General features: G+C 44.0%; 7 protein-coding genes across 7 annotated transcripts; 3 read left to right on the top strand and 4 right to left on the bottom strand.

The window, feature by feature from the left end:
• Positions 1–719: 719 nt before the first annotated feature.
• On the bottom strand, positions 720–2,078 carry PG986_011249 (uncharacterized protein; the record flags this gene model as incomplete). The annotated part of the gene is made up of 4 exons (XM_066847471.1): positions 720–1,252; positions 1,329–1,393; positions 1,468–1,585; positions 1,652–2,078. 4 exons carry the CDS (start codon positions 2,076–2,078, stop codon positions 720–722), a joined length of 1,143 nt encoding a protein of 380 aa, XP_066696962.1.
• A 1,784-nt stretch (positions 2,079–3,862) lies between these two features.
• PG986_011248 (uncharacterized protein) lies at positions 3,863–4,370 on the top strand (the record flags this gene model as incomplete). Its single annotated transcript, XM_066847470.1, has 2 exons — positions 3,863–4,079; positions 4,129–4,370. The coding sequence occupies 2 exons, from the start codon at positions 3,863–3,865 to the stop codon at positions 4,368–4,370; spliced, it is 459 nt and encodes a 152-aa protein (XP_066696961.1).
• Positions 4,371–4,559: 189 nt separating this feature from the next.
• PG986_011247 (uncharacterized protein) lies at positions 4,560–5,450 on the top strand (the record flags this gene model as incomplete). The annotated part of the gene is made up of 3 exons (XM_066847469.1): positions 4,560–4,762; positions 4,810–4,863; positions 5,249–5,450. The coding sequence occupies 3 exons, from the start codon at positions 4,560–4,562 to the stop codon at positions 5,448–5,450; spliced, it is 459 nt and encodes a 152-aa protein (XP_066696960.1).
• A 440-nt stretch (positions 5,451–5,890) lies between these two features.
• PG986_011246 (uncharacterized protein) lies at positions 5,891–6,493 on the top strand (the record flags this gene model as incomplete). The annotated part of the gene is made up of 1 exon (XM_066847468.1): positions 5,891–6,493. The coding sequence occupies one exon, from the start codon at positions 5,891–5,893 to the stop codon at positions 6,491–6,493; it is 603 nt and encodes a 200-aa protein (XP_066696959.1).
• Positions 6,494–7,166: 673 nt separating this feature from the next.
• Positions 7,167–8,318, bottom strand: PG986_011245 (uncharacterized protein; the record flags this gene model as incomplete). Its single annotated transcript, XM_066847467.1, has 1 exon — positions 7,167–8,318. The coding sequence occupies one exon, from the start codon at positions 8,316–8,318 to the stop codon at positions 7,167–7,169; it is 1,152 nt and encodes a 383-aa protein (XP_066696958.1).
• Positions 8,319–9,356: 1,038 nt separating this feature from the next.
• Positions 9,357–10,478, bottom strand: PG986_011244 (uncharacterized protein; the record flags this gene model as incomplete). Its single annotated transcript, XM_066847466.1, has 1 exon — positions 9,357–10,478. The coding sequence occupies one exon, from the start codon at positions 10,476–10,478 to the stop codon at positions 9,357–9,359; it is 1,122 nt and encodes a 373-aa protein (XP_066696957.1).
• A 553-nt stretch (positions 10,479–11,031) lies between these two features.
• Positions 11,032–11,671, bottom strand: PG986_011243 (uncharacterized protein; the record flags this gene model as incomplete). The annotated part of the gene is made up of 2 exons (XM_066847465.1): positions 11,032–11,504; positions 11,632–11,671. 2 exons carry the CDS (start codon positions 11,669–11,671, stop codon positions 11,032–11,034), a joined length of 513 nt encoding a protein of 170 aa, XP_066696956.1.
• Positions 11,672–23,008: the final 11,337 nt, after the last annotated feature.

The following is a 23,008-nucleotide window of genomic DNA, read 5'->3' as shown; positions in this document are numbered from 1 at the left end:
CGGCGCTAGCGTTCTAATAAAGGACCGAAACGGGGAGTCGAGCTGGACCCCCTGGGCGCGGCGCAGACGGTCTCCACCGTGCCAGGGGCACCATCGCATCATCTATAGGCTAGGGTGTAAGCGAACTGGCCCCGTATCTACTTTAGTAGGACTAGTGCCAGCACTTTGCCCTGTTGTATATTCTGTTGCCTCAAAATTTTGCGACCTAGGGTTCCCGTCTGGCATTATTTATCCGACGCAGGAAGATGCACCGGCCGGCCAAGCCTTCCGTGCCATTTGCAGTGCCAAAAGCCGGTTTCGAATTGCTCTCAAGGGTAGGACGGCAGGGGTGAGTGATGGCTCCCAATGCTACAATTCACTTATAGTCTGGTCAACCCATGGGTTTACAAGACTTTGTCCTTTGGTAATGTCACATTGCTATACTCTGTGTCATCGGTTAGAAATTCCAACGTTCTAAGCCTGCCCCAGGGCTGAAGGGGCGTTCGCCGGCATGTTTGCTGAAGCTATTGGCGCACGCCGGACACATACAAGGCAAAACGAGTTAGTATCGCCCTTCCACAACCTTTTCTTCGTATAGATTCGCTTTAGTGCTGTAAAAATCAAGGAACTTTAGCTCTATAATCGTCGCACCCTTCTCGAAAATGGCCTGACATATTAAATATTATGGTTTGGGGGTATATTCTACAATAGACGCTATTCCAACGATTTTGTGCACTACACTAACTCCCACGCCGCGGCGGGTGGTATGCCTCCTGGGGCCGTTTCTCCTCAAACGACACCATCTCGAACGAGTCCGCCGTGCTGCTCGGCGTATTGGGCGAGCTCTTGACCACGACCTCCCTGGTCTTCATGATGCCCACGTCCGGCGAGTGCACCCCGGAGCCCGACCGCGACGTGCCCGAGCCGACCTCGGGGTCGCGCTGCAGCGCCTCCTGGGACTCCTCCCAGCCCGCCGTCGACATGACCATGACCGAGTTTCCTTTCTTGTGGGCCTTTTGAGTGCCAGCCGTCACGGTGGTGCGATGGTTGCCTGTTCTGTTGTCGGTCCGGCCGTATCCAGAAGGGTTGTTCTTGTAGTAACTCCGCTGGCTACTGCGCAGCTCGCGGTACAGCATTCGCCTAGTAGGTTCTTGGTTAGCAGTAGTTCGTATTGGAGGAGTTTGTAGTGCTACGTACAGAACGGGTAAGGACGCAGCCATGATGGTGACTGCTGGCTCAGTAACGGTCCATATCGTAAGATCAATACGGCTATCTGGAGGGTTTGTTAGTCCTTAGTCCTCTTTTTTATCTTTTATTTTTTGTTTCTCATTTTCTTTGTGGTAACCTACAAGTAATATCCGGATCGGTAATGGTCGTAACTAATACTGATTTAACAATTCCAGTGATGCCAGCACTAGTAGGAAGGTTATGTTGTTAGTCGAGAGCACATCACGCAGGTTAGTAGTGCAAGTTTGGAATCATGCTTACATTGCTCCCATACTCATGGCCACCGTGACGCCAATCTTCTCGCGAAGCGGCATCGTCATCTTGAGCAAGGTCTTCCAGGGCAGGAACGCCAACACGAAGTCGATGATGGAACTGTAATCTGGAAGGAAAGGACCATCAGCACAAGATTTCCCTTTTAGACATGATTATGAGGAGGGCCACTCACATGAAGCGAAAGACTGCCATTTGGCCAGTTTCTGCTTGTCCCAGCAGACGCCCTCGACGCTGGGGTCCCAGACCTTTTCGATCGGCCGGCACTTGAGGAAGCCCGTGATCCAGACGGAGTGGAGGAAGAGGTTGACGGTGACGACGACGAAGAGCAGGAAGAAGCGCATCCACCTGTTGGTGAAGAGGCGGTAGAGCGTGACAGCGAAGGAGGTCTTGCTGAGGCAGCTCGACAGGATGGCGAAGGCGGCCACGATGATGGTGTCGCGGCCGATGGTGACCTTGTTGTCGTGGCTGATGGTCGAGTAGTGGCGGCCCATGCCGAGCGAGGTAATGTACGTGTTGAGAGCCACGCAGACGATGAGGGCGAACTGTAAGCGGCGCCGACGATGGTTAGCCAGTGCTGGCGTCGGCGTGGGCGAAGCCATGTGGTGGCGGGGGGCCCCTGAAAAGCCATGTGGCATGTATGTAGGCATGACCAGGTACTACCAGGGGGTGGTACGCCGATCGCTCCCGAATTGAGGCCAGCCAGCAGGACGGATCAAAGGAAAAGAAGAGAATGAAAAAGAAAAAATAAAGAGCACAACTCACCCAGGCCGCAATCATCAAGTGGTCGTCCCACCATAAACCCGTCGAACGTCTCCGCTTGCAGTATATTCGTAGAGCGAGAAAGATGGCAGAGGCGACGGTCAGAGACCACGTCGCCGCCAGCAGCCGCGGGGCTCTGGTCTCGTTTTCGTAATTCATATCCATTGGCAACAACCGGGCGGCGGCGGCGTGTGTCGTCGTCGCTGCTGGGGAGGCAATTGCAGGTTGCGGCTGCGACAGGGCCCCCGGATTTCGATCAGCGTTCTCTGTGATTTATTTTTGGCAATGGAGGAGCAGAAGGAGGCGGGTTCGAAGAAGCTTCGTGGGTGGTGGTGCCGCGGGCGCCCGATTCGTATTTGAATGTTTTAGAGTTGGAGATGTGCCTGGCGATGGAGGCCTTCTGCACGGCTACTTTACAGACTAGCTATACAAACCAATGCGCCATGACAACTCTGCTCCCCTCCCTACCTGACTAGCAGCGAATTCCGAGCCCTCCGCCAGCCAATCGCAGACCCGGGGCATCGGATACTGGCAGCATTTCATGAATCAGTCCAAGTGCCTTAGTGAGCCTGTAGCATCCAGCCAAGCAGCCTACAGACGAGGCTAACTGCCCGCTTAGGCTCCATGGAGCCATGATCAACGGCATAAGCGGGGCGGGATGGTCCTTCCGGTAATACCAACAGAGGACAAGCAACAGCAATAGACTTTGCATGCCCCTCCCCTCCCATCATCTGCCCACATGGCCTGACGCATGTCCATGGGGCTGGAAAAGGACGACGTCGTCGTGAATGCGCCGAGAAAGCGCCTGAGATGCAATTCCACCATCAAGACGTAATAAAACTGCATAGGTTAGTTCGCCCGTAGTCCTCTCTGCCTACGCTCTATGTGCTCTACTGCGCTGCTAGAACTCTAGCCCTACCGAGGGCACCTCTGTAGCCTGGGATTGTGGCTTGATGCGTTTCGATTACAAGTATCGTCCGTTGCTGGCTGCAGCGTTTGGTCAATTTTAAGTTCTCGTCAGTTCCCCAATCAGGTCGCATCATCCGAGCTGCACCGAAAGTTTCGCTCGAGGTTCGTCCCAGACCCAGGGCATCTCGAACCGGTGGAACCCCTTTTTGCGCTGGAGACATTGCCGGGATCATGGGTTGACGAGATCCGCCCCGTTCTGGTAGACTCGGGACGGAGGCCAGCTGCCTGGTTATCCTTGCGTCAAGGAGCATTGGGCACGCTGCACAAACGTCCGCGACCGGCGCTGACAGCTGACACAGGGCTTGGGATAACTCAATCTGTGCAGGCGGGTGAAGAAAAAAGAGTGCACCGCAAAGCCGAGTGCTTGTATCGACGTACAGCACATTACTAATTAGGATCAGTCGCCATGTAGTATCGTCCTAATTGGGAACATTTACGTCGTTTCCTTGGAGCTATTCCGATTTTGTATTTCACTCGACAATGAATCGTTGAAACAGAGCTAGTAGTGACGCGGAATATAATAATGCAAGCCCATTCGCAGTACATAATTCTGTTTTATGCCGTCCGCCTGCTATTTATTCCAAGTCCGTTCCTTGAAACTTTAAATCGCCCTCATTCAATTTCAGGGTGGACTATGCGGAATGCAACGCTATCGATGATCCGGAGTCTAGCCTGGGAGACGGCACCGGGGCTAATGGCGGCAGAGTTTTCCAGCCCAGCGTCCCAGCGTGATTCTCGTGCCATTCTGCAGCGGCCACCTTGCCCGGAACTTGATAAGTCCTTTCCCAACGTACGATTCCAGCCACCAGCCCAGGAGCGCGAGGGAAACGCCACAGTCGCCCATGGCAAAAATGAGCTTCCTGATTCGCAAGGTTGAGCCGGCGTCTGCTGTCAACTCAATCGCTCTACATTAACAAATAGTGGTGGAACGTTCGCTAAATCGGCCGATCGGCCGATCGGATGAATCTGGCTCAACAGCAAATCCTTCTTCTCACCACACACAACGTCTTGGTGAAGGGTTTCACCAGTGGTTCGAAACCACCGCCGCCAGCAGCCCTGCCGGTGATTTCGAACGGGGTGTTCCTTCGATGGTACTGAAGTGTTTGTGGGGAGCCGACGGTACCGACTCGACTCGTCCACGCACCCAGACTATTTGCGACTAAGGCCCAATGCAGTCCGAGACCCGAGCCCAGGCAGTCGGGGAAGGGGGCGCGCTAGACTGCCAAGGCACGGATACGGATAAAATCCTGAGCGTGGAGGGGGCGCGACGCCACGGGCAGAGCTGCTAGAATCCAGGGGCCGCCAGCAAAGGGCACAAGTTCATGCGTTGTTTTAGATGCGCATTCGCACCAATGGGACCATGGTCGAACCTTGCCGCTACCCTTGCTTACTACGGCCAGGGGTACTCTGTAGAGTTCTGCATTCCTATAGCGCGGGCAGGGGTCCCTCTGGGCGAACCAGGGACGGAATGGCGGAAGGGCCAGTTCCCCGTCTCCACCCCATCTCATGAACTGCCTCTAACAACCCTTAGCAGCAGCGCTCTAGGTCGCAAAGGGTAGGCAGTTCACGAATCATTACTATTCTCTACTAATGATCCTCGAGGAAGGAATCGATCGTACCAGAATTCTCCGAGCCTGTGGTTCGCTTCTGGGTTCGGTATGTGGTGATGCCACTTTGCCCAAGCCAAATTAGGGCCTTGATGACCGTACCGTGCTGGACAGGGACCACGGTGAACCGGTGGGCTGGGTAAAAGGAGCCAGAACGAGACAGGCGCGCATGGCCCCCTTTGACCCCTGTGGTAATCGGCTGTCAAAACTGTCAAAGTCTGCTCTCCATCCCTTGAAAAAGAAGTGCACCGCTCCGCCCGCTGCCCTGCATTGACATACTGTTCCTCTCGCTATGGGGGCCGAACCACAATGGCCGAGGACAATTACAAAGGTCGAAGAACAGGATCGAGACGGGAGGTTATCCTGAGGAACATCAGCCCCTCACAATCAGGGTCACGCCAACGCGGCAATTACGCGAACACGATGGGTTCCAGGAAAAGAAAACGGCGGATCATCAAGCGAAGCCCTACACTCATTACACTTGGCGCCTTTAGCGACGACGGTGGGGTCGACGGCATACAGGCTATGAGGCTTCGGGCCCGAGATGCCATTCTGAAAGCAGTCCCGAAATCAAATTTCCATTCGACATGGACGCAATTTGGTGGCGCGACGGAAGCAACGGCCAGCCGGCGCTAGGAAGTATAATGTTGGAGTAATGTCCTTTTAGAACGATGGGTAATACTAATAATGGCATCATATATACCCAAGGCAAAATAGTGCAATATTAATAAATCACTCAGCACAGATTCTCATCCATCAAGCCGCGGCCATGCAAGTCACAATTCCCTCAAGGTAGAGTCATTATGCAGTTCTGCCCGCCACCGGAGCAGACATTGTCCCCTCAAAGGGTCGCAAGCGACTTTAATGATCTGGCCGGACACGATCTTGGACCCGCGCGGCCGTAGGGTGGCCGGAAGAGACTTATCTAGAACAAGCCGGCGGGAATCCTACCAGTAGCAGCAGCAGTAGTTGTGATTATTAGACCTCATGTATCATTCGAGCTCGTATTTCGCCATCATCGCTCTTCTTGCCCATGTGAGGTGGGATCATCAGTATATTACCCAATAAATCACTCAATGTCTATCCCCACCCAGGCGCGGCTGTGCAATTCACAATCCTACCGAGGTGGAATTGCGGCCCATTTCCCCCTCCGCCGCCGAAGCATACAGTTCCCCTCCGCACAATCGCACACGACCTTGATGATCTCGCCCAACCCGATCTCGCCCACAGCGAACTCGGGCGCGACGAACATGAGGGCGTCCGCAGCCCCCTGGAGGACGGCGCAGTCGAAGTCGCCGCCGGAGCCCCCTGATGGAAGCCGTACTCGATGTCCAGGTAGGCCGTGGCGCCGGGCCGCGCCTGCAGCTTCCACCACGGGTCGTAGTAGTGCGGGCCGTAGAACCCGACCGTATTGCACCAGGTCGCCTGGGAGGGGAGGGCGTGGGGGATGTCCGCGCGGTCTAGAACCCGGCGGGGGGGTCCCACCAGTGGCGTCTGGCGCTTCTTTTGTATTGCTCAACCTCGTATTTGGCCTCGTAGCAGTTCTTGCCCGTGGCCGCGTGCTGCGCGGCGGCGGCGGCGGCGGTCTTGATGAGGGCCCCGCGGATCTGCGTGTCGTTGTACTGGCTGGCCCCAACTTTGACCTGGAGCTCCCCGTCCCGGGCCAGGAAGCCGCCTGATTTGTAGGGGACCTTCTTGACGGCCACGGCCCCCTCGGACTTGCACTCGGTCCTGGCGTTGTTGGTGGGCGGAAGGCTGGTGTACTCGCAACTCTTCGTCCTGACGACCGTAGGCGAAATGGTCAGGAACGGCAGAGTGCGGGTCTTGTCGCAGACACAGTACTCGGTCGTGATTCCCTGGTCGGGGTCCTGGTTCTGCTGGTAGCAGTCCGGCTTGGGGGACGGGATAGCTGGACATGCTGCATCTGGGTCAATAAGAGACGGAGACACAAGATCAAAGCGAACCATACAGTCACCTCTTCGGCGCTATTGAAGCGGTCTATGGATGAAAATCCGGACTCTGCGCAAATCCGAGTCTATCTGCAGAATACGAATAAGTAATCGAGTAAAACGTGATAAAGTAGTGAATGCATAACAAGATGCAGACAAGAAGAGGAGCTTGTTGCCAGGCTATAGGTACGTCACCCAGAACTTGGCATTAAGACAGCATCATTGTGTTGGCAGGCATTTTAAAACGAGTGTTTACTAAAGTACATTTGGGTTGAAAGGGAGAGGAGGAGCCATCATGTGCCCAATCAACAACGGCAAGTATCCCGCGTCCATTTGCTGAGCCAGCATACTTACAGCGTGGCGTCACAGGGAGCCAAAGCACGCAGTCCTGATTGTATCATAGTCAGTCCCCCAAATCCGAGACACAGAGCTCGGGCGGGTGTTCTCTAAGATCCCGAACTATATCCCACCCATACGATGACTCTTCGAGGGCTGTGGGCGTGAACAACCAGAAGCCTACGACGTGTTGCAGACGCCCCCTCAGACCCCCCCACTCTTCGCGATCTAAACAATGTCCCCAGGGTGGAAGGTCTAGATTGAAACGGTGACAGAAATCCTCTCGAAACTGTCGCTCGTCTTCCTTGAAGTAGCTTTGGGCAGTTAGTCGGTCCACAATGTGTCGTTGTGAATCTACCGTGAGCATGACGCGGAATTCCAGAGCCGTTTTCCGGGCAACTCCCAGTTGGGCCTCGAGCTCCCGCCAGGCTCCAATGGTCAACCGTGGACTATGGCGTGTTCTGACATAGCGGAGGTCGGTCTCGATGGGCCGAGGGTCCGCGGGGAGGCGCTGAAAAGTCTGGATTTCCGGGAAGACGGGGACCGACCGGTTATGGTGGACACCAGCGCGTACGAAATCCAAACCACCCATCTGTCGTGTTTTTACGGGCTCGATGTGCGCGATCCATAGACTATGCAATCGGCGTACTGCATCGGCAAAGGCCCCAAGAGCCGTTGCTCCAAGTTGGTCGATAATCGGTGCCCCGGCGAACCAGCTGCCCTCGGTACGGGTCCTTTCCAAGTCCTCCAGAGCCACGCGGTCGATTGCGAGATTGAGAACTCCAACACCACGTGAGTCATGTTTGGTAAGCATGGGAAGAATGTCTGCTATATATTCCAGTCCCCAGCGACGGCCCTGGTGGATAAAAAGGGTATCGAATGCCGGACTACAGTACAGTGGAACTGTGGTATTGTCGCAAGGGATCCGGAGAGTGAAAAACTCCTGTACGGCTCGCCTAGCCTCTCGGTTTACGAACAGGAGCGTGCTGGGGCGGTATAGCCGCTGCGCCTCAATTAGGTAGGGAGGATTAGAGCGTTCGGGTCGTTGTGTAAGCTGCAAGGTAATAATGCGCTGCTGTTGGAGGTAAGAGGTCCAGACGAGGCGGCGTAACTCGGTTGGAAGCTTGACGAAAAGACGAAATGCCCCCAATAATGGGTTGAAGACCGGCACCTCAAAAAGTGGTGTTTCAAAGGATAGGAACTGCTCCGTGGATGCCATTGTGATAAACGACATGAGGTATTCATCTACTTTGGTCCGCTACCGGAGCTGTTTAATTCGAAGACCAAACAGCACTGCAGAAGAATATTGATTAATGGAGGAATAATGTCAAGCTGTGAAATAACACAGTTTCTTAGCGGCACAAATTAAAGTTGTCTGCGATATCAGGGCTGGCTGCACAGTGGGCAGATTGAAGTTTGGGTAGTAACACAGAAGTGGAATCGAGGTTGGTAGGACAGGAAAGATGTGGCGTCAAGCATGGGCGCAAGTATCACGCCCCCAACAGTGGCTGAAAGGGGGTGGGGAGTGGCGGTCGGAAGTGACAGGTCGACAGCTGGTCTGTTGGATACCGGCTGGAGATTCTAAAATTAGAACAACTTTTCAACTCCGACTGATGTCTTTTCCGTGGGTTTCACCAACTTGACGTGCCGGTCCGAGACACTTGTAAAACCCAACAACAATGAGAATCAAGGCCTCCTGGGCATGTTGATTACCTTGCTTTGTCGATAACTACCCGAGCACGCCGGGGTGACGCAATCGACGAGGAGCCATTGGGAAAACGGACGGAAAAAAAGAAGATGAGGTCCTTATTGGTCACACGAGAACCGGCACGCCCAGCGACGAGCGCTACACCGAAGGCCTGTCGACTTGTATCGGTACCGTCGCAATCGGGATGGCTCGCCCACTACGTAACCACGCATGCTCAAATGTCACCACCCTGGCTCATCCTCCCGCAGCCCAACAGAGGTAATACAGCAGAGACCGGTGCTCGAACAAGCTTTGCCAACCTTTCCAGCTACGGCAAGAATCCGACAAGACCGCTTACCCAAAATGGGCAGAGGTGCTTCTGCGTCCAGACACAATCTTGCATGCACGATTAAATATGTATAGTATCCCTGATATCATGAGACGTTATTTGTCATCTGGAGAAAAGCAGTCGGTTGACAGAGGGTTCTCTAATAGCAGTAGTTCGAAGGTCATCCATTTCAAATTGGACATAATATCATAGTGCACTATATACTGCATATCTAGCCCCAATCATGATCCCAAATCAGAGAGACAGAGCTCTGGTGGGTGGTTTGCGAGGTCTCTCACTCTCTTGTATCCGTAATGCAACCCCTCAAACGCCTGCGGTGCGAATAGCCAGAATCCGACAGCGTCTTGGAGACGTCCTCTCAGATCCTCCCATTCGCCTTTGGTTAGGTATTCCCCCCATGGCGCATACAGTATACCCCTAAAGTCGCAACAATTAGCTCTAAACGTTTCTTCGCTCCTCTCGAAATAGCTATGTGCCGTTCCACGGTCCACGATACACGGCGATTTGACAGCGAGCATAATCCGCAGCTCCAGCGGGTGCTCGCGGTGGACCTTGAACTGCGCCTCAAACCTCCGCCACTCCTCGATCTGCCGCCGCGGGTCGTGAAAGGTGGCCAGATGGCCGAGGTCGGACTCGATCGGTCTGGGGTCCACCGGAAGGCGCTCGAACGTCTGCAGCGCGGGGAAGACGGGGGCGGACCGGTTGTGATGGACCTTGCCCCCTGGAAAGTCCAATGGCCCCATGTTGCGCATGTTGCCTTGGTCGAGGTAGGCAAGCCACAGGCACCGCAGCCGGCTGAGTACGCTGACAAAGCCCTCGAGAGCCGGCCCGTGGAGATTTCCGACGATGGGTAAGAGTGTCGTCTCGGAGGCGGTAGCGGGCCGTACGAAAGCCCTGCCGTCCAACGCGAGATTGAGCACCCCAACACCCCGTGCGTCATATGCCACAAGCTTGGGTAGGAAATCGGCAATGTAGTCGACGCCCATAGCACAACCTTGGTGAAAGCGTAGGGTATCGAATTCCGGATTGCAGTATAGCGGAACGGGCATATTGTCGCACGGGATGCAGAGGCTAAAGAACGCCCGCGCCGCGCGTCTGGCGTCTTGGTTGACCCATAAGAGCACGCTGTGGCGGTAACCGTCCTGCGATTGGACTAGGTAGGGACGGTCAGCAGGGGGCCTCTGTGTTTTCAGCTTTATTGTGATGATGCGCTGGCGCTCGAGATACGAGGTCCAGATGAGTCGGCGCAGCTCGATAGGGAGCCGAGCGAAAGGGTGAAAGGTCCCCGGCCCGGGTTTGAAAAACGATGTCTCAAAGAGTGGCGTTTTCTGGCTGACTGACATTCTCGCAGCAGCAACCACGAGTTGCGACGGTACGATTCGAAGCTACAGTTGTCGGTTTGGTAGAATAAATCGCGTAGGCGAAGGTGAGCGGACGCAAAGCGAAATGGCCCGTTCTCTGGTGGGAGAAACAAGTTGAACGTTGCGTTGGTTCGCCCAGGCAGACCCGAGGTTGCGTTGCAGAAAGTAAGCCCAAGTTGGGTCAGTAGCATAATGCAAGTACCCGGGGAAAGGAACGAGGTGACGTCAGCGCGCGGGCAGTAATTGCACGCCACCAACAGCACATTTGCAGAGGGATTTGGGGGCGGCCGGGATGAAATGAATGATCGACAACTGTGATGTTGGCTCTGAATTTTGCTCACTAGCAGCCGAGTTCTAAATTTGTACGAGCCCTACCAATTCCGGTTGGAGTCTTTGGACCTTCTGATACCCATTTTAAAGTATTGCAGATCAGGTCCGCGTCGAGCACGATGAAGATCAGGGACTAGCCGACTTATCTTTCGTTTGTACGTGGTAGATCACTCGGCGTTGACCCATGGTCACGAAACGTAGTTGCCTACTTAGCTAGCCCGCAGTCACTACAATCATTATCCTCACGAACCCCTTCATCCGAAGCCGCATACCCGACGCCCGTGGCGTGGTCCTTGAAATACCGCACGTATTCCTCCCACTCGGCCGACCCGCGCCTCCACACCCCGCCGGGCCCGCGCCGGTCCTCGAGCTCCAGCATCCCCTTCCACGCCTCGGGCGACTCCAGCCGCCCGATCGTGTACTCCCTGCCCCCATCCGCGACGCGGGCCTGGCTACACTGCACCACGCCCCAGGTCTCGTGCGCGTGTGCCAGCATGTAGGCGCGGCCCTCGTCGGTGGCCTGGACGAGGATGTAGAACTCGTAGCGGTCCTCGTCGCCGTGGGCTTTGTCGGCGTATGTGTGGCACGATAGTTCTCGGGGCTCGGTGGTGCCGGCTTCTTGCAGTAGCTTTTGCACGGCTGGCGGCCACTTCGCGTGGCGGGATTCTCGGAAGCCATCTCTGGCGTTAGGGGTAGGGGCCTTTTTTCTATATCGGATAACGACGACGATACAATAGGTGTTGGTGGTATAGTTACATTTATGTTTGTAAAAAGATTGAAGACAATGGGTGGAAATCTAATATACTGGTCGTTAAGACAAAGGAGATGTTACTGAGCCCAGACATGTCAAGTAACCCCGCTTCATCAAAAGGTGGGCATATGAATGAGGGAGGATTGCGCCTGCATGAGTTCATTGCTGCCTGGCTAAGTTTCGGTTCGACCAATTGCTGGCGGGCATGCCTCTGCATCGAAGGCGCTTCCCCGCGGGACAATTGGTGGTTCAAGCCAGGGACTTGCGTAGCATCAGGGATGACTCATCTGGAAAGGCTCCATGGAACAACTAATCACTCTTTTTGGATGAAGGCCCAGGGGAAGTCCTCGGGTATAATTACTCTGACAAATGCATTAGCGGCAGGCGTTGTTGGCCTGTCTAAACAGAGGTAATTGCTGCAGGACGATTTGGATTTCTGCTGTAAATGGTAAACATCCGGGGCTCGCAGCCCGGCGACCCATAACGGTTTCCCCCATTCTTCCTTTCTTTACCCGCGAAAATAGGAAACGCTCATAGCAGGTCATGTACTGATACAATTATACGGGTTTAGAATTTCTCGTCACTCCCAGTTACTTATAAGCCCTTACTACGAAGCTGAATGCCCCACGACAGCCACATTTCGACGCCACTAATAACGGCGTGTCGCAGGAGGATGGAGACAGGGGGTCGCCCCTTGACGCGCCTAGCGCGCTACGCAAGATATTTTATTTATGTATTTATTAGCACGGTAACACCTTTTTCTTTTTGTTTTTTCTTTCTTTCTTTTAGATAGCACTTTAGTACTTAATATATTATCCGAACGCTCTCTGCCGTGCGATAATTATAAGCCCGGCGTTTTTTACTAAGTAAGCTCGTTATTATTATTACACCGTTTATTTTATTAAACCCTGTGTATTAGAGAGCGATTTTAAATTTATGTTTTCTTATATTTTTTTATTTTCTTATTATTTTTACGACGCCCACTATGTTTAAACTTTTTATTAAGCTGGTTAATATTAAGCTCGAGATTAAACGAAACTAGTTAAATTAGTATAACTTGTTTAAAATGAGTGCTCTCGAGCGTAGTATTTAAATGCACCTCGATTCTAATATATTTAACGACGCTTATCTCTATAATAAGCTTAAGCTACGTATAATCAACGAAATTAAATAGGGTTTAACCGAGAACTTTTAATTAATAAGCGAAATTAACTTAATAAACCTTATAATAAGCGTATATACGGCGGTAAAAAACTCGGAGCCGATATACGACGTATTTACCGACGATATTATTAAACGTATTAAATTTAAATAAAGCGAATAAAGCATAAAAATACACCGTTATATAGTATAAAAAAATGCTTTTATTACTATTAACGAGTAAATTAAGCTCATAATTCCGAAAGCGCACGTTAACGCAGCCTATAATAATATTTACGAGTTAAATTAATTACCCACGCTTTAAAATATTATCCGCTAGTTTAAATAATAATTTAAACTCTTCGCGAGTTTACACATTACTTTCGTTTAAAACTAGTATAACGAACTTTTAAAGCGAGCTAAACTAAAGGGGAAGGATCCTTAGCTTTAGCTAGCGTAATAAAGTAAAACCTATACGAACGCGGTTTCTAAAAAAATCCCCGAAGTATAAAGACACTTAATAACCCGTATATAGCTTAAAACGGTTAATAAACGATTAATATTAAGATAAGGTTAACGTTAATTAAAAAAACTCGACTATACGGAATAAAAAAAACGTACGCTAACGAGCTTAATTATATTAAGCTCGCTGTTAAGAAAGTAAATAAAATAGAATAGGCCGAAGAAAGGAAAATATTCGTTTTACGCTTCGCTTAATAATAGGCGGAAAAAGCACGAATTAATTAATAATTATAAATCGTAGGGCTTATTAAGCTACGATTACCCCTATAAACCCCGCTTCGATACTCGGCCACGCTATTATTAGCCACTAGCGAACTGTTATTTTTTAAAGTATATTTTTACTGGAAAGATTAAAAATAAACCTTTTAACCGGCTAATTTATTTAGACTAAGAGGCGTACGCGGAGATTAAACATCGATTAAACTCCGATATTAAATAAGCCTCGCTACGTTAATAGCTTACTAAGCTTAGTTAAATTAATTTAAATAGTTCCGTACGAAAAGAAGTATTATACGCGATTATCGATTATACGTTTTTTAACGTTAAGAAGGACTTTAATATATTAATTTATTAGAATTAAGAACTATATAACCTTTTATAGTTAATTTTAATCGATAATTATAGCTCTTACCACATCGTTAACAGCGAAAACCTATTAATGCCAGGGTTTTTAGTACTAGCCTCGGCTAATAAATTTATAGAAGCAGGTATAACCACATTTCCGATTAAAGGGTATAGGGTAAAAATTATAAGGGATATTTTTACGGCGCAAAGCGAGCTAACCGACTTTAAACTTAATAGAATAGTATTAATCGAGGGCTTCTATATTAATATTATTTTCGAACCGTTTTTAGGAAACGTTAATATTTAATATTATAGAAAAGACTATACGTTGCGAATAAAATCGTTAAAAGACAGTGTTATAATGCGAAGGCTTATAAAAAGGGGTAACCTAGTTTTTATTAAATATAAGCTTTTATTTACCTCTTATACTAATTTATTACTAATAAATATAGCCGGTGTAATAAACACCTACGTAATAATAAAACGCTTTATAGCGAATAAAAAGCCCGCAGAAAAGTTTTATATAAAAACAGATTTAAAAAAGAGATAGTATATAAAAACAGATTTAAAAAAGAGATAGTATATAAAAACAGAATATTTAAGTTTAAAGGCTCTCGTAAAGCTCGTATACGTAGTTAAAAGTGTTTCGATTAAGGGTTTAACGTAGTTAAAGTACGAAACATGTGTAACATCGTTTATAAAACGCGTTATTTCGCGAAAACCTATTAAGAGAGCATTTAAACCCTTTTACCGTATACTTTAAGACCTCTTCGAATACCCTTTAAAATACGAGCTTTTAAAATATATATTACTATTAAAGGATAATTATAACAGTAAAATATAAGCATACCCTACGAAATCTCGTTCGCACACGGAGCTATTTAAGGTAATAAAAGGATTTAAGCGGTATATTTAGCGTAAATATAGTCTCTTTATATACTATTGTAAGCATAATAGAAAAACTAGACTGTTAAAAATTTAAAAAAACACTTAATATAATCTCTAGTATAAAAAGGAAGGCATTATTATAAAATAAGGGCTCGTAGACATTAAAGAGCCGATAGGTGATTAAAAGCGAGTAGGATAAGAGGTAGTAAACGTCGCTTTTAAAATAAGAGTAAGCGTTAACCTATTAAAAAGCCTATAGCCCGAAACTGTTTAAATAATTACTAGGCTGCTAAATATATATCCTGCTTAATCTTAACGGTGGCGGAGCTTTAATAAGGTATTAAATTCGTGGTTTACGAGCTACTTTAAATAGTATAATCCTGCGTAGGTTAAAGCTTTTTAAGTAGTTTTAAAGCTTAATTAAAGCGGCGTATAAACGTTCGGGTGTAGAGCTTATATACTTGATCGTAATAAAATTAAAGGCCGGCTACGCAGGGAGTTTAAAGTATTTTTAAAGGGTTATATAGGGTACTTAGTAAACTATGAAGCTATTAATATTTATTATATATAGATTTTTAAGTTAACGAGAGTTATTATTTCGCGCGATATTAGGTTTAATAAAAACCTTTTTTACTGAAAAGGGGAAAAAAAAGAACTAAACCGGAGTAGAGAACTCGTCGAAAAAATCGAAAAGATTACGCTTTTTCCGAGTTTTAAATTGTTACTATACACTATTTTTATTTTTTAAACCTTAGTATTATAAGAGGAGTTAAATAATTCTGCCGATCTTATCTCTCGTCCCGGAGGGCTTAAAAAGCTAGTCCCCTTAAACTTAAAGGGTACGGCAGCTTTTGATACGCTTATCGACGAGGCCTCGGGGGTAAGCTTAGCACTTAAATTATATTCGGAAAATTATAAAGCTAAGCGTAATAATACGAGTAGTACGAGATTTTTATCGCTAAGCCGTATATTTAAACCGGAAAGAAAGTCCGAAGTAAAAGAGCCGGTTAAAAGCTTAAAGAAAAGAACCGAGGTAAGTAAACTACCGTTATCTATTTTTAAAAAACGCTAAACGAGCGAGTTTATTAGTATAAAAAACCCTAGAGATTCGAAAACTTTTAAAGAACGAAAAGTAACGTAATCCGGTAAAAAAAAAGAGTAATAAACTTTTAAAAACATTTTTTTATTATAAAAAAGATTTAGAACGAAATTATTATAGCTGCACTATTAAAGGTAATAAAAACGTTTATATTTAAACGTAAACCGTATACGCGCTATTAAAGGCGTATAAAAAGGTCGTAAAAGCCTAATTAAAAGCGATTACGTTTACTACGGTTAAGGAAACAAAAAAATAGCAATATTAAAAGCACGTTTTTCGTACTAAACAGCGAAATAGAGCCGAATAGCCTATAAAAACTAAAGGATTATAATAAATTAATTTTTCGCATAGCTCCTACGGTAGCCTCGTATACGTTCTTTACTACCTACTTTTTTAATATTAATAAAGCGCTACTATTAAGAAATAAAGAACACCGCACTATTTATATCACTGTTACGAAAGTATATTTACTAAAAAAGGTAGCTAGAAAAGCGGCATTTAAACTTTATTTAAAACTACTTTTACGCTTTTAAAATAAAATAGCTACTTATTTTAAAAAGGAGTAATTTATAGCCGCTATTAAGCGAAAAATTAATAACTTAATAAAAATAAAGGCTTAAAAAATTATTAAGCGCCCTTATAATAATACCCTACTGCCGTTAAAGTAGGTATTTACTAATAAATTCGACGAGAATAACGTTTATATATTATATAAAGCTCGGATTTACGTACGAGGCGATAAGTAAAATATAAACTCGCTCGCGAGTATATATACCGTAATATTAGCCGCGCGATCCTTTCGAATCGTAATAGCCCTAGTTACGAAATTTAATTTAAAAGCGAAATAATTCGATATAATTAATATATTCCTTAATATAACCTTCGTTAAAGGATCTTTACCGGTATATTATAAACTTTTTTTAAGGTATAAACAGGCCGGGATATATATTAAGCTTCGTAAAGCCCTTTACGAGTTAAGAAAATCTCCGCTATTATAATATAACGATTTCTCTAGCACTTTTCGCAAGCTAAGCTTTATTAATTTAAAGGAGGAACCCTGCTTATTTTATAATAAAAAGCGTATAGTATTCGTAGTTTTTTATATAAATAACTTCTTAGTTTACTACTAGAAATTAGAGTAGAATAAAGCCGATAAACTAATAGTTAATATTAAGTAAGCATACGAAATTAAAAACCAGGGTAATATATATAACGAACGGCTATCGGGGTCTAAAGAAACCTCGTAAACGTGCTGGGTTTATGTTAACTAAGACGAGAAAGTACTTAAGCGTGTAGAAAGCCTGGTCTTTTAATATAATGGCAATATCTCAACTTAATCGTAAAATTTGGCGTGAAAACGCAATAAGTCCGTTAAAGCAATATGCTTTACTAATAAATTAAATTAATGCTTAAATTAATCGTTAAAGTAAAAAGTGTTTATATAAAATATATAGGAAAAGTTCGTAGTTTATATATTTAATCTCTCCTTTACCGATTCTTAAATCGCGCTGGATATCCGTAATTCGGTATATTTAGTCTTTTTTAGATTATATTAAATATTTATAATTTAATATATTTATATCTTAACTAAATTATATTAAATAATTATAATTTAATATATCTATATTTTATTTTTACGTAACCTTTAATAGTTATCCTATCTACCCTATCTATCTTATATTAACCATTCGTTACCGGCCACTTGGTACTATTATCGTTATTCTGTCCTGGGCGTACTGTTTGATGACGGTTATCGTTAATGGGTCCGTCATTGTAAGCGGGGCGTTAACGTTGACCGGTGGGTTTGGCTGTCATCGGGCTTAAGTATATTTTAGGGCATCGTAAGCCCGTACCGTAGGTGGGTCTTAGTTACGTAATTAGGCCGAGTTATAATACTATCTCCCCCCTTTTATTTACTTTATCCCCAAAGCGGTTTAGTAATATAAGTATTCTAGGAAGTTTTTATTTAGCTTTTTCCGGGATTTTCGTAAATTCCTTCCTTCCTTTTTTTTTTACTTTTATTATAATATGTATTTATTATATTTAATCGTATTAAAAAACGTAAATCGCGTTCTAAAAAAACTAAGTAACGTAACGCTTTTTTATTTACTATTTTACAATATTTTATTACTATACCGTCGTGTTTTTATTGCGAAAGCCGTAGGTTTTTTTTTACGAGGTTTCGGTATAGGACTCGTTTTATTATACGGAATGCGTTCGTTAAAATCGTTCTCGTTACGATATTTAAAGCGTTACTCTTATCGAGTTGCGGAAAATTGCCGAGCAGCACTAAAAATTAAAAAACGAGCTTTAAACTATAAAAAAAGGGTTTTTCGCTTTAAAAAATAAAAGAAACTTTAGTTCGAAAAAATAATGCGGGCGGTTCGTCGCGGTATCGACAGTATCGAAAAGTTTAAGCGCGTAGAACGCGAAAAAACTAAAAAGGAAATCCGTTGTAAAGCTATAATTAAATTAATCCCCGAAAAGGTTCCGATATTACCTTTTAATTTCTTTTTCGATTAGGATGGCGTGTACCTGGACGTTCCGCTAAAACCTTCGTTGCTAGCTAAGTTTAGGCTTATCCCTCAAATTATTAAAGTTCCCGAGCAGCGTTCTTTAAGTGCTTCCTAGGTTCCCAAGTGTTATCTTTTATTAGATATCCTTTTTAATAAACAAAGTACTTTTAGCCCCGTTCGGCTCGTTTTTTATCGAGGATCTTTTCGACTTTATATTCGTACTGATTTGTTTCGACCTTTAATTATATTTCGGTCGTGGCGTTCGCTAGCGTTAATTCGAGTAATAAAATATAAAAAATAGGGTGTATTCGTATTATTTTAGGTAGCGATAATCGATAGTTGGTTTCTAAAATAACTTCTGCGATTTTAAATGGTCCGATCTTTTTAAAATCTAGTTTATCGCTAGGTCGCTTAGTTTTAATATTTTGCTATAAAAGATAAACTTTTTTTCCTTTTTTAAAATAAGTCCCTTTATCTTCTTTTTATTAGCGTATTTTTTTATTCGATTTTAAAGGAAAGTAAAGTTTTCCTGTAACGATATTTAGAGTTCCTTTAGTTTTTCGATTTAAATAGTCGCTATCGGTATTAACTTTTCTTTTAGCGGTATTTAAATAATGTCGGGGTCGAACCCGTAGTTCGCCTTAAAGGGTAATATATACGTAGTCTCGTTATTTATATTATTATATATAAATTATGTTATAAGTAATAGTCGTACTTAGTTATTTTATTTATAGTTAACGTAGTATTGCAGATACTGTTCTAGTGTTTAGTTTATACGTTTAGTTTATCCGTCGGTCTGTGAGTGGTAGGCTGTGGATAACTTGTGTTTAACTCCGAGTTGTGCTATGAGGGATTTCTAGAATTTAGTAGTAAATAATTTATTTCGGTTAAAAATAATTATTTCCGGTAATCCGTGTTAGCTAATAAAGGTCCTAAGAAAGGTGTATACTAGGTTATCCGTGTTGCTTGTTTCTTTATAGGGTAGGAAGTAAATATATTTAGTGAGCTTATTAGTAATTATTAATATATTATCGTACTTAACCTTAATTAACGGTTCCTCGGATAGTGGTAACTTAACGATAAAATCTAGTGTAATTGTTTTTTAGGCTTTGTTTAGGGGTAGTATAAGTTGTAATTCTTTATATAGTTAATGTCGTGCGGCTTTAATTTTATTATAGAGGTTACATTCGTTAATTATTTTAGCCACTCGTTCTTTAAGATTCTTGTAATCGAATTGTTTATTAATTCGTTTTTAAGTTTTAAAGATTTTTTAGTGTTTATAGGCTGGGTGTATATAGAATTCTTTAATAAACTCCTCTTAATACTGCTCGGGGATATTGATCTTCCCGTGGTGGTATTTAAGTTTATTTTAGCTTATAAGGTCCGCGTCCTTAGGGGTATATTTTTTAAATTTCTTAATCCATTTTTTATAAAACTGTACCCTATAGGTAGTTTAAATATATCGGGATAGTATTAAGTTTCTGTCCTTATCGTATGTGAAAATCGTGTGCGTTTTTAATGGCACGTCCTGTTAATAGTCCGGTTGCCGGCTTAGGGCGTCGGCTTTTCCGTTTTCACTACCCTTCCGGTAGATAATGACGAAGTTAAATTCTGATAAGAATTTTAACCATCGTATTTATCGTTTATTTAATTCTTTACTAGTGGTAAACGTAATAAGGTTTTTGTGATCCGTGTAAACCTTTACTAGTTCCGTGGTACTATTTAAGTAATATCTCTATTCCTCGAAGGCTTTAATAATGGCCATTAACTTTTTATTGTAAATCTAGTAGTTAAGTTCTGGTTTATTCAGTTTCTTTGAAAAGAATACGACGGGGTGCGACTTCCCGTTATCGTCCCGTTAATTTAGTTATCCTCCGATCGCATAATTTAATGCGTCGGTTTTTACTTCGAAAGGTTTATTGGGATCTGTTACGCGAAGTATTAATTCGCTAAAAATCCTATCCTTAATGGATTAAAAGGCCGATTCTTCTTTGTCGGTCTACTGGAATGGCTCGTCCTTTCGCGTTAGGTGCGTAAGAGGTGTCGCTATCCTACTAAATCCGGGGATAAAGATCCGGTAATAATTAGCTAGTCCTAAGAAGGATTTGACTTCTGTAACGTTTGTGGGCCTAGGCCACTCTCGTACTACTAATATTTTGGAGGGTTTTATTCGGTTTTCTCCCGGGGATACTACGTATTTTACGAAGGTAACTAACTTTTTATGAAACTCGCTCTTTTTTAAGTTAATTAGGAGTTTAACGTTTTACAGTTTTTAAAATATTAACTTAACGTGTTCCTTGTATTATTCTTCGTTTTTCGAATAGATAAAGATATCGTTTAAGTAGACTATTACGAACTTATCGAGGTATTCTCGCAGAATATAGTTAATTATACTTTAGAAACTCGTAAACGTATTAGTAAATTTAAATAATATAGTTTAATATTCGAAATATTTATACTTAATTCGAAACGCCGTTTTCCATTCTTCTCTTTTTTTAATACGGATTAGGTTATACGCGTTAAGTAGGTCGAGTACTGTAAAAATAACTACCTTATAGAGTTTATCGCGTAGGTCGCTGATTAAGGGAAGTGGATATCGGTTTTTAATAGTGATTTCGTTGAGTTTCCGGTAATCGACGCATAACCTCTATTTTTTTATCCCGTCCTTACTTTTCTTAAGAATGAACAGAATAAGGTATCCTATTAGTGAGGTGGATAGCCGTATTACACCTTTTTAAGGTTCTCGGTGATATACTCTTTAAATATTTGTTCGTGCTCCTGATTAAGTTTATATATCGATATAAACTATAATTCCTTCCCTTTCTTAAGGGGTATTTCGTAATCCTACCGTGTATAAGGCGGTAATCCTGTTTTTAGCTTTTTATTAAAGAGGTTTTTAAATTGCCGGTACTCCTCTGGTATAGTCGTCGTAATATTCGGTTTAGGTTTTTTAATAATAATATATGCTCGAAGTATTTTAGGCTTACTTGGGGGTCCCTTTTTTAGAACGCTGCCCAGCGGTTAAACCTTTTCCTAGTGTATCTTATTAAAGTTAGCCTGTTCTCTAGTTAACTCTAAGATTATTTACCCGTAACTAGGGTATCCCTAAAATTATGTCGTATCTTAACACTTCCGTAATGTTATACGTAATTTGTTTATAACGTCCTCCGATATTAACCGAAAGGTTCGCGACTTCCCTTTGTACTTTTCCATCTTCGTAAGTCATAAATCCTCCATTGACGGTCTTAAGTCGGTATGGGGCGTTTTTCTTTTATTAGTTTAATTTTAAACTATTAACGATTCGTAGTAACATATAGTTTTTTTGCGCTCCGCTATCGAGTAGCGTTTTAATAGTAACTTTTTTAACGTTTATTATTAATATAATATATTTATAAATATCTCGTTTATCTGTTATATAGTATAGGGATCTGTCTTATCCCGCTTAATATCGTCCTTTTATATTCGGCGGTATTTATTTCCCGATTACTGTTAGAATTTAACTCGTTCCTCCGCTAGTCTCTAGTATTATCGAATTTACTCGTATAGCGTAGTTCGCTTATAAATAGGGGGTAGTATAATAAATTTAGTTATTATAACTAGTTCGCGTATTTAAAATTCGGGTTCCTCGACGAACTTTAATTTCGTCTATAATCTTTCGGGGTCGTTTACCCGTTTCTATTAAATTAGGATTACTTCGCCGTTATTATTAATACGGTTATTAACGATATCGGCTACGCGGAGTAGCCGTTTATTCGTATTCCGGAACGTTTTGTTCCGTAATTTTTCGTCCTCTTAGGGGCGTTAATCGTAAATCTCGTAAATATTTATTATAGTAGCGAATCGTTATTCCCGTAACACTTATAATTACTTTAAAGCCCTAAATTTTTTTATGTATAGTCGAGATATCGGTCTTTGTTATATATAGTTTAATACTACCCTTTTAAGTAATATTTTTTTAGCTACCGGGGGTCTTTTTATACTAATAGGTATGCACGACGTAGATCGGGAATAATAGTTTTAACTTTCCCGATCGTATAATCGAAATATAATCGTATAATAAGCCTCTTACCGATTCGCTGGGGAAACTAATCGTTCTCTAATTTCTCCGCGAGGTATTCGGTATAGGCGTCGTGTACGTAAAAAATTTATAACAAAGTAAAATAAGCTTTATAAGTAAAAAATACTCGAGAGTCGTTTTTTACTGCGTAATTACCGTATACTCCTTATTTAAAACTATAAGTAATAAGAGTTTATTATAATTTCCGGGATTCAGAGGATAGAATACCGGGGATAGTAAGCTATTTATTGATCTTTAAATTTCGTGGTTTCGTAATTTTTATTATTAATTCGTTTATAAGTATATTAACTAATCGTTTATATCTTTTTAGGTTAAGGTCCTCGTTTTTTAAGTCGTAAAGTACGAAGGCGGTGCTTTCTAAAGGTTTTCTTCTAACTATAACGAAAGTTTACGTCCGGCGGCCTCTTTTCCTTAGGGCCTTAAGGAATTATCCGGTTTTTTCTTTATCTACTAGGTAAATAGGGCACTTATTATTATAGTAAACTATTTAGGATAGGCTACCGTGTGATATATTTAGTATATTATTAGCGCTGCTTTCTTTAATAACTGCTAGGGTTCCCTCTACCTTAGTAGCGTTAACGTGACGTTCGTTAGGGACTCGGTTAAACGTTTTTTTAGGGCTCT

This window comes from Apiospora aurea, assembly GCF_038362705.1.
Source record: "Apiospora aurea strain CBS 24483 chromosome Unknown utg000007l_segment0_segment0, whole genome shotgun sequence".
Classification (NCBI taxonomy): Eukaryota; Fungi; Ascomycota; class Sordariomycetes; order Amphisphaeriales; family Apiosporaceae; genus Apiospora; species Apiospora aurea.
Note: the sequence above shows the minus strand (reverse complement) of the source record. Positions and strands in the feature narration are given on the sequence as shown.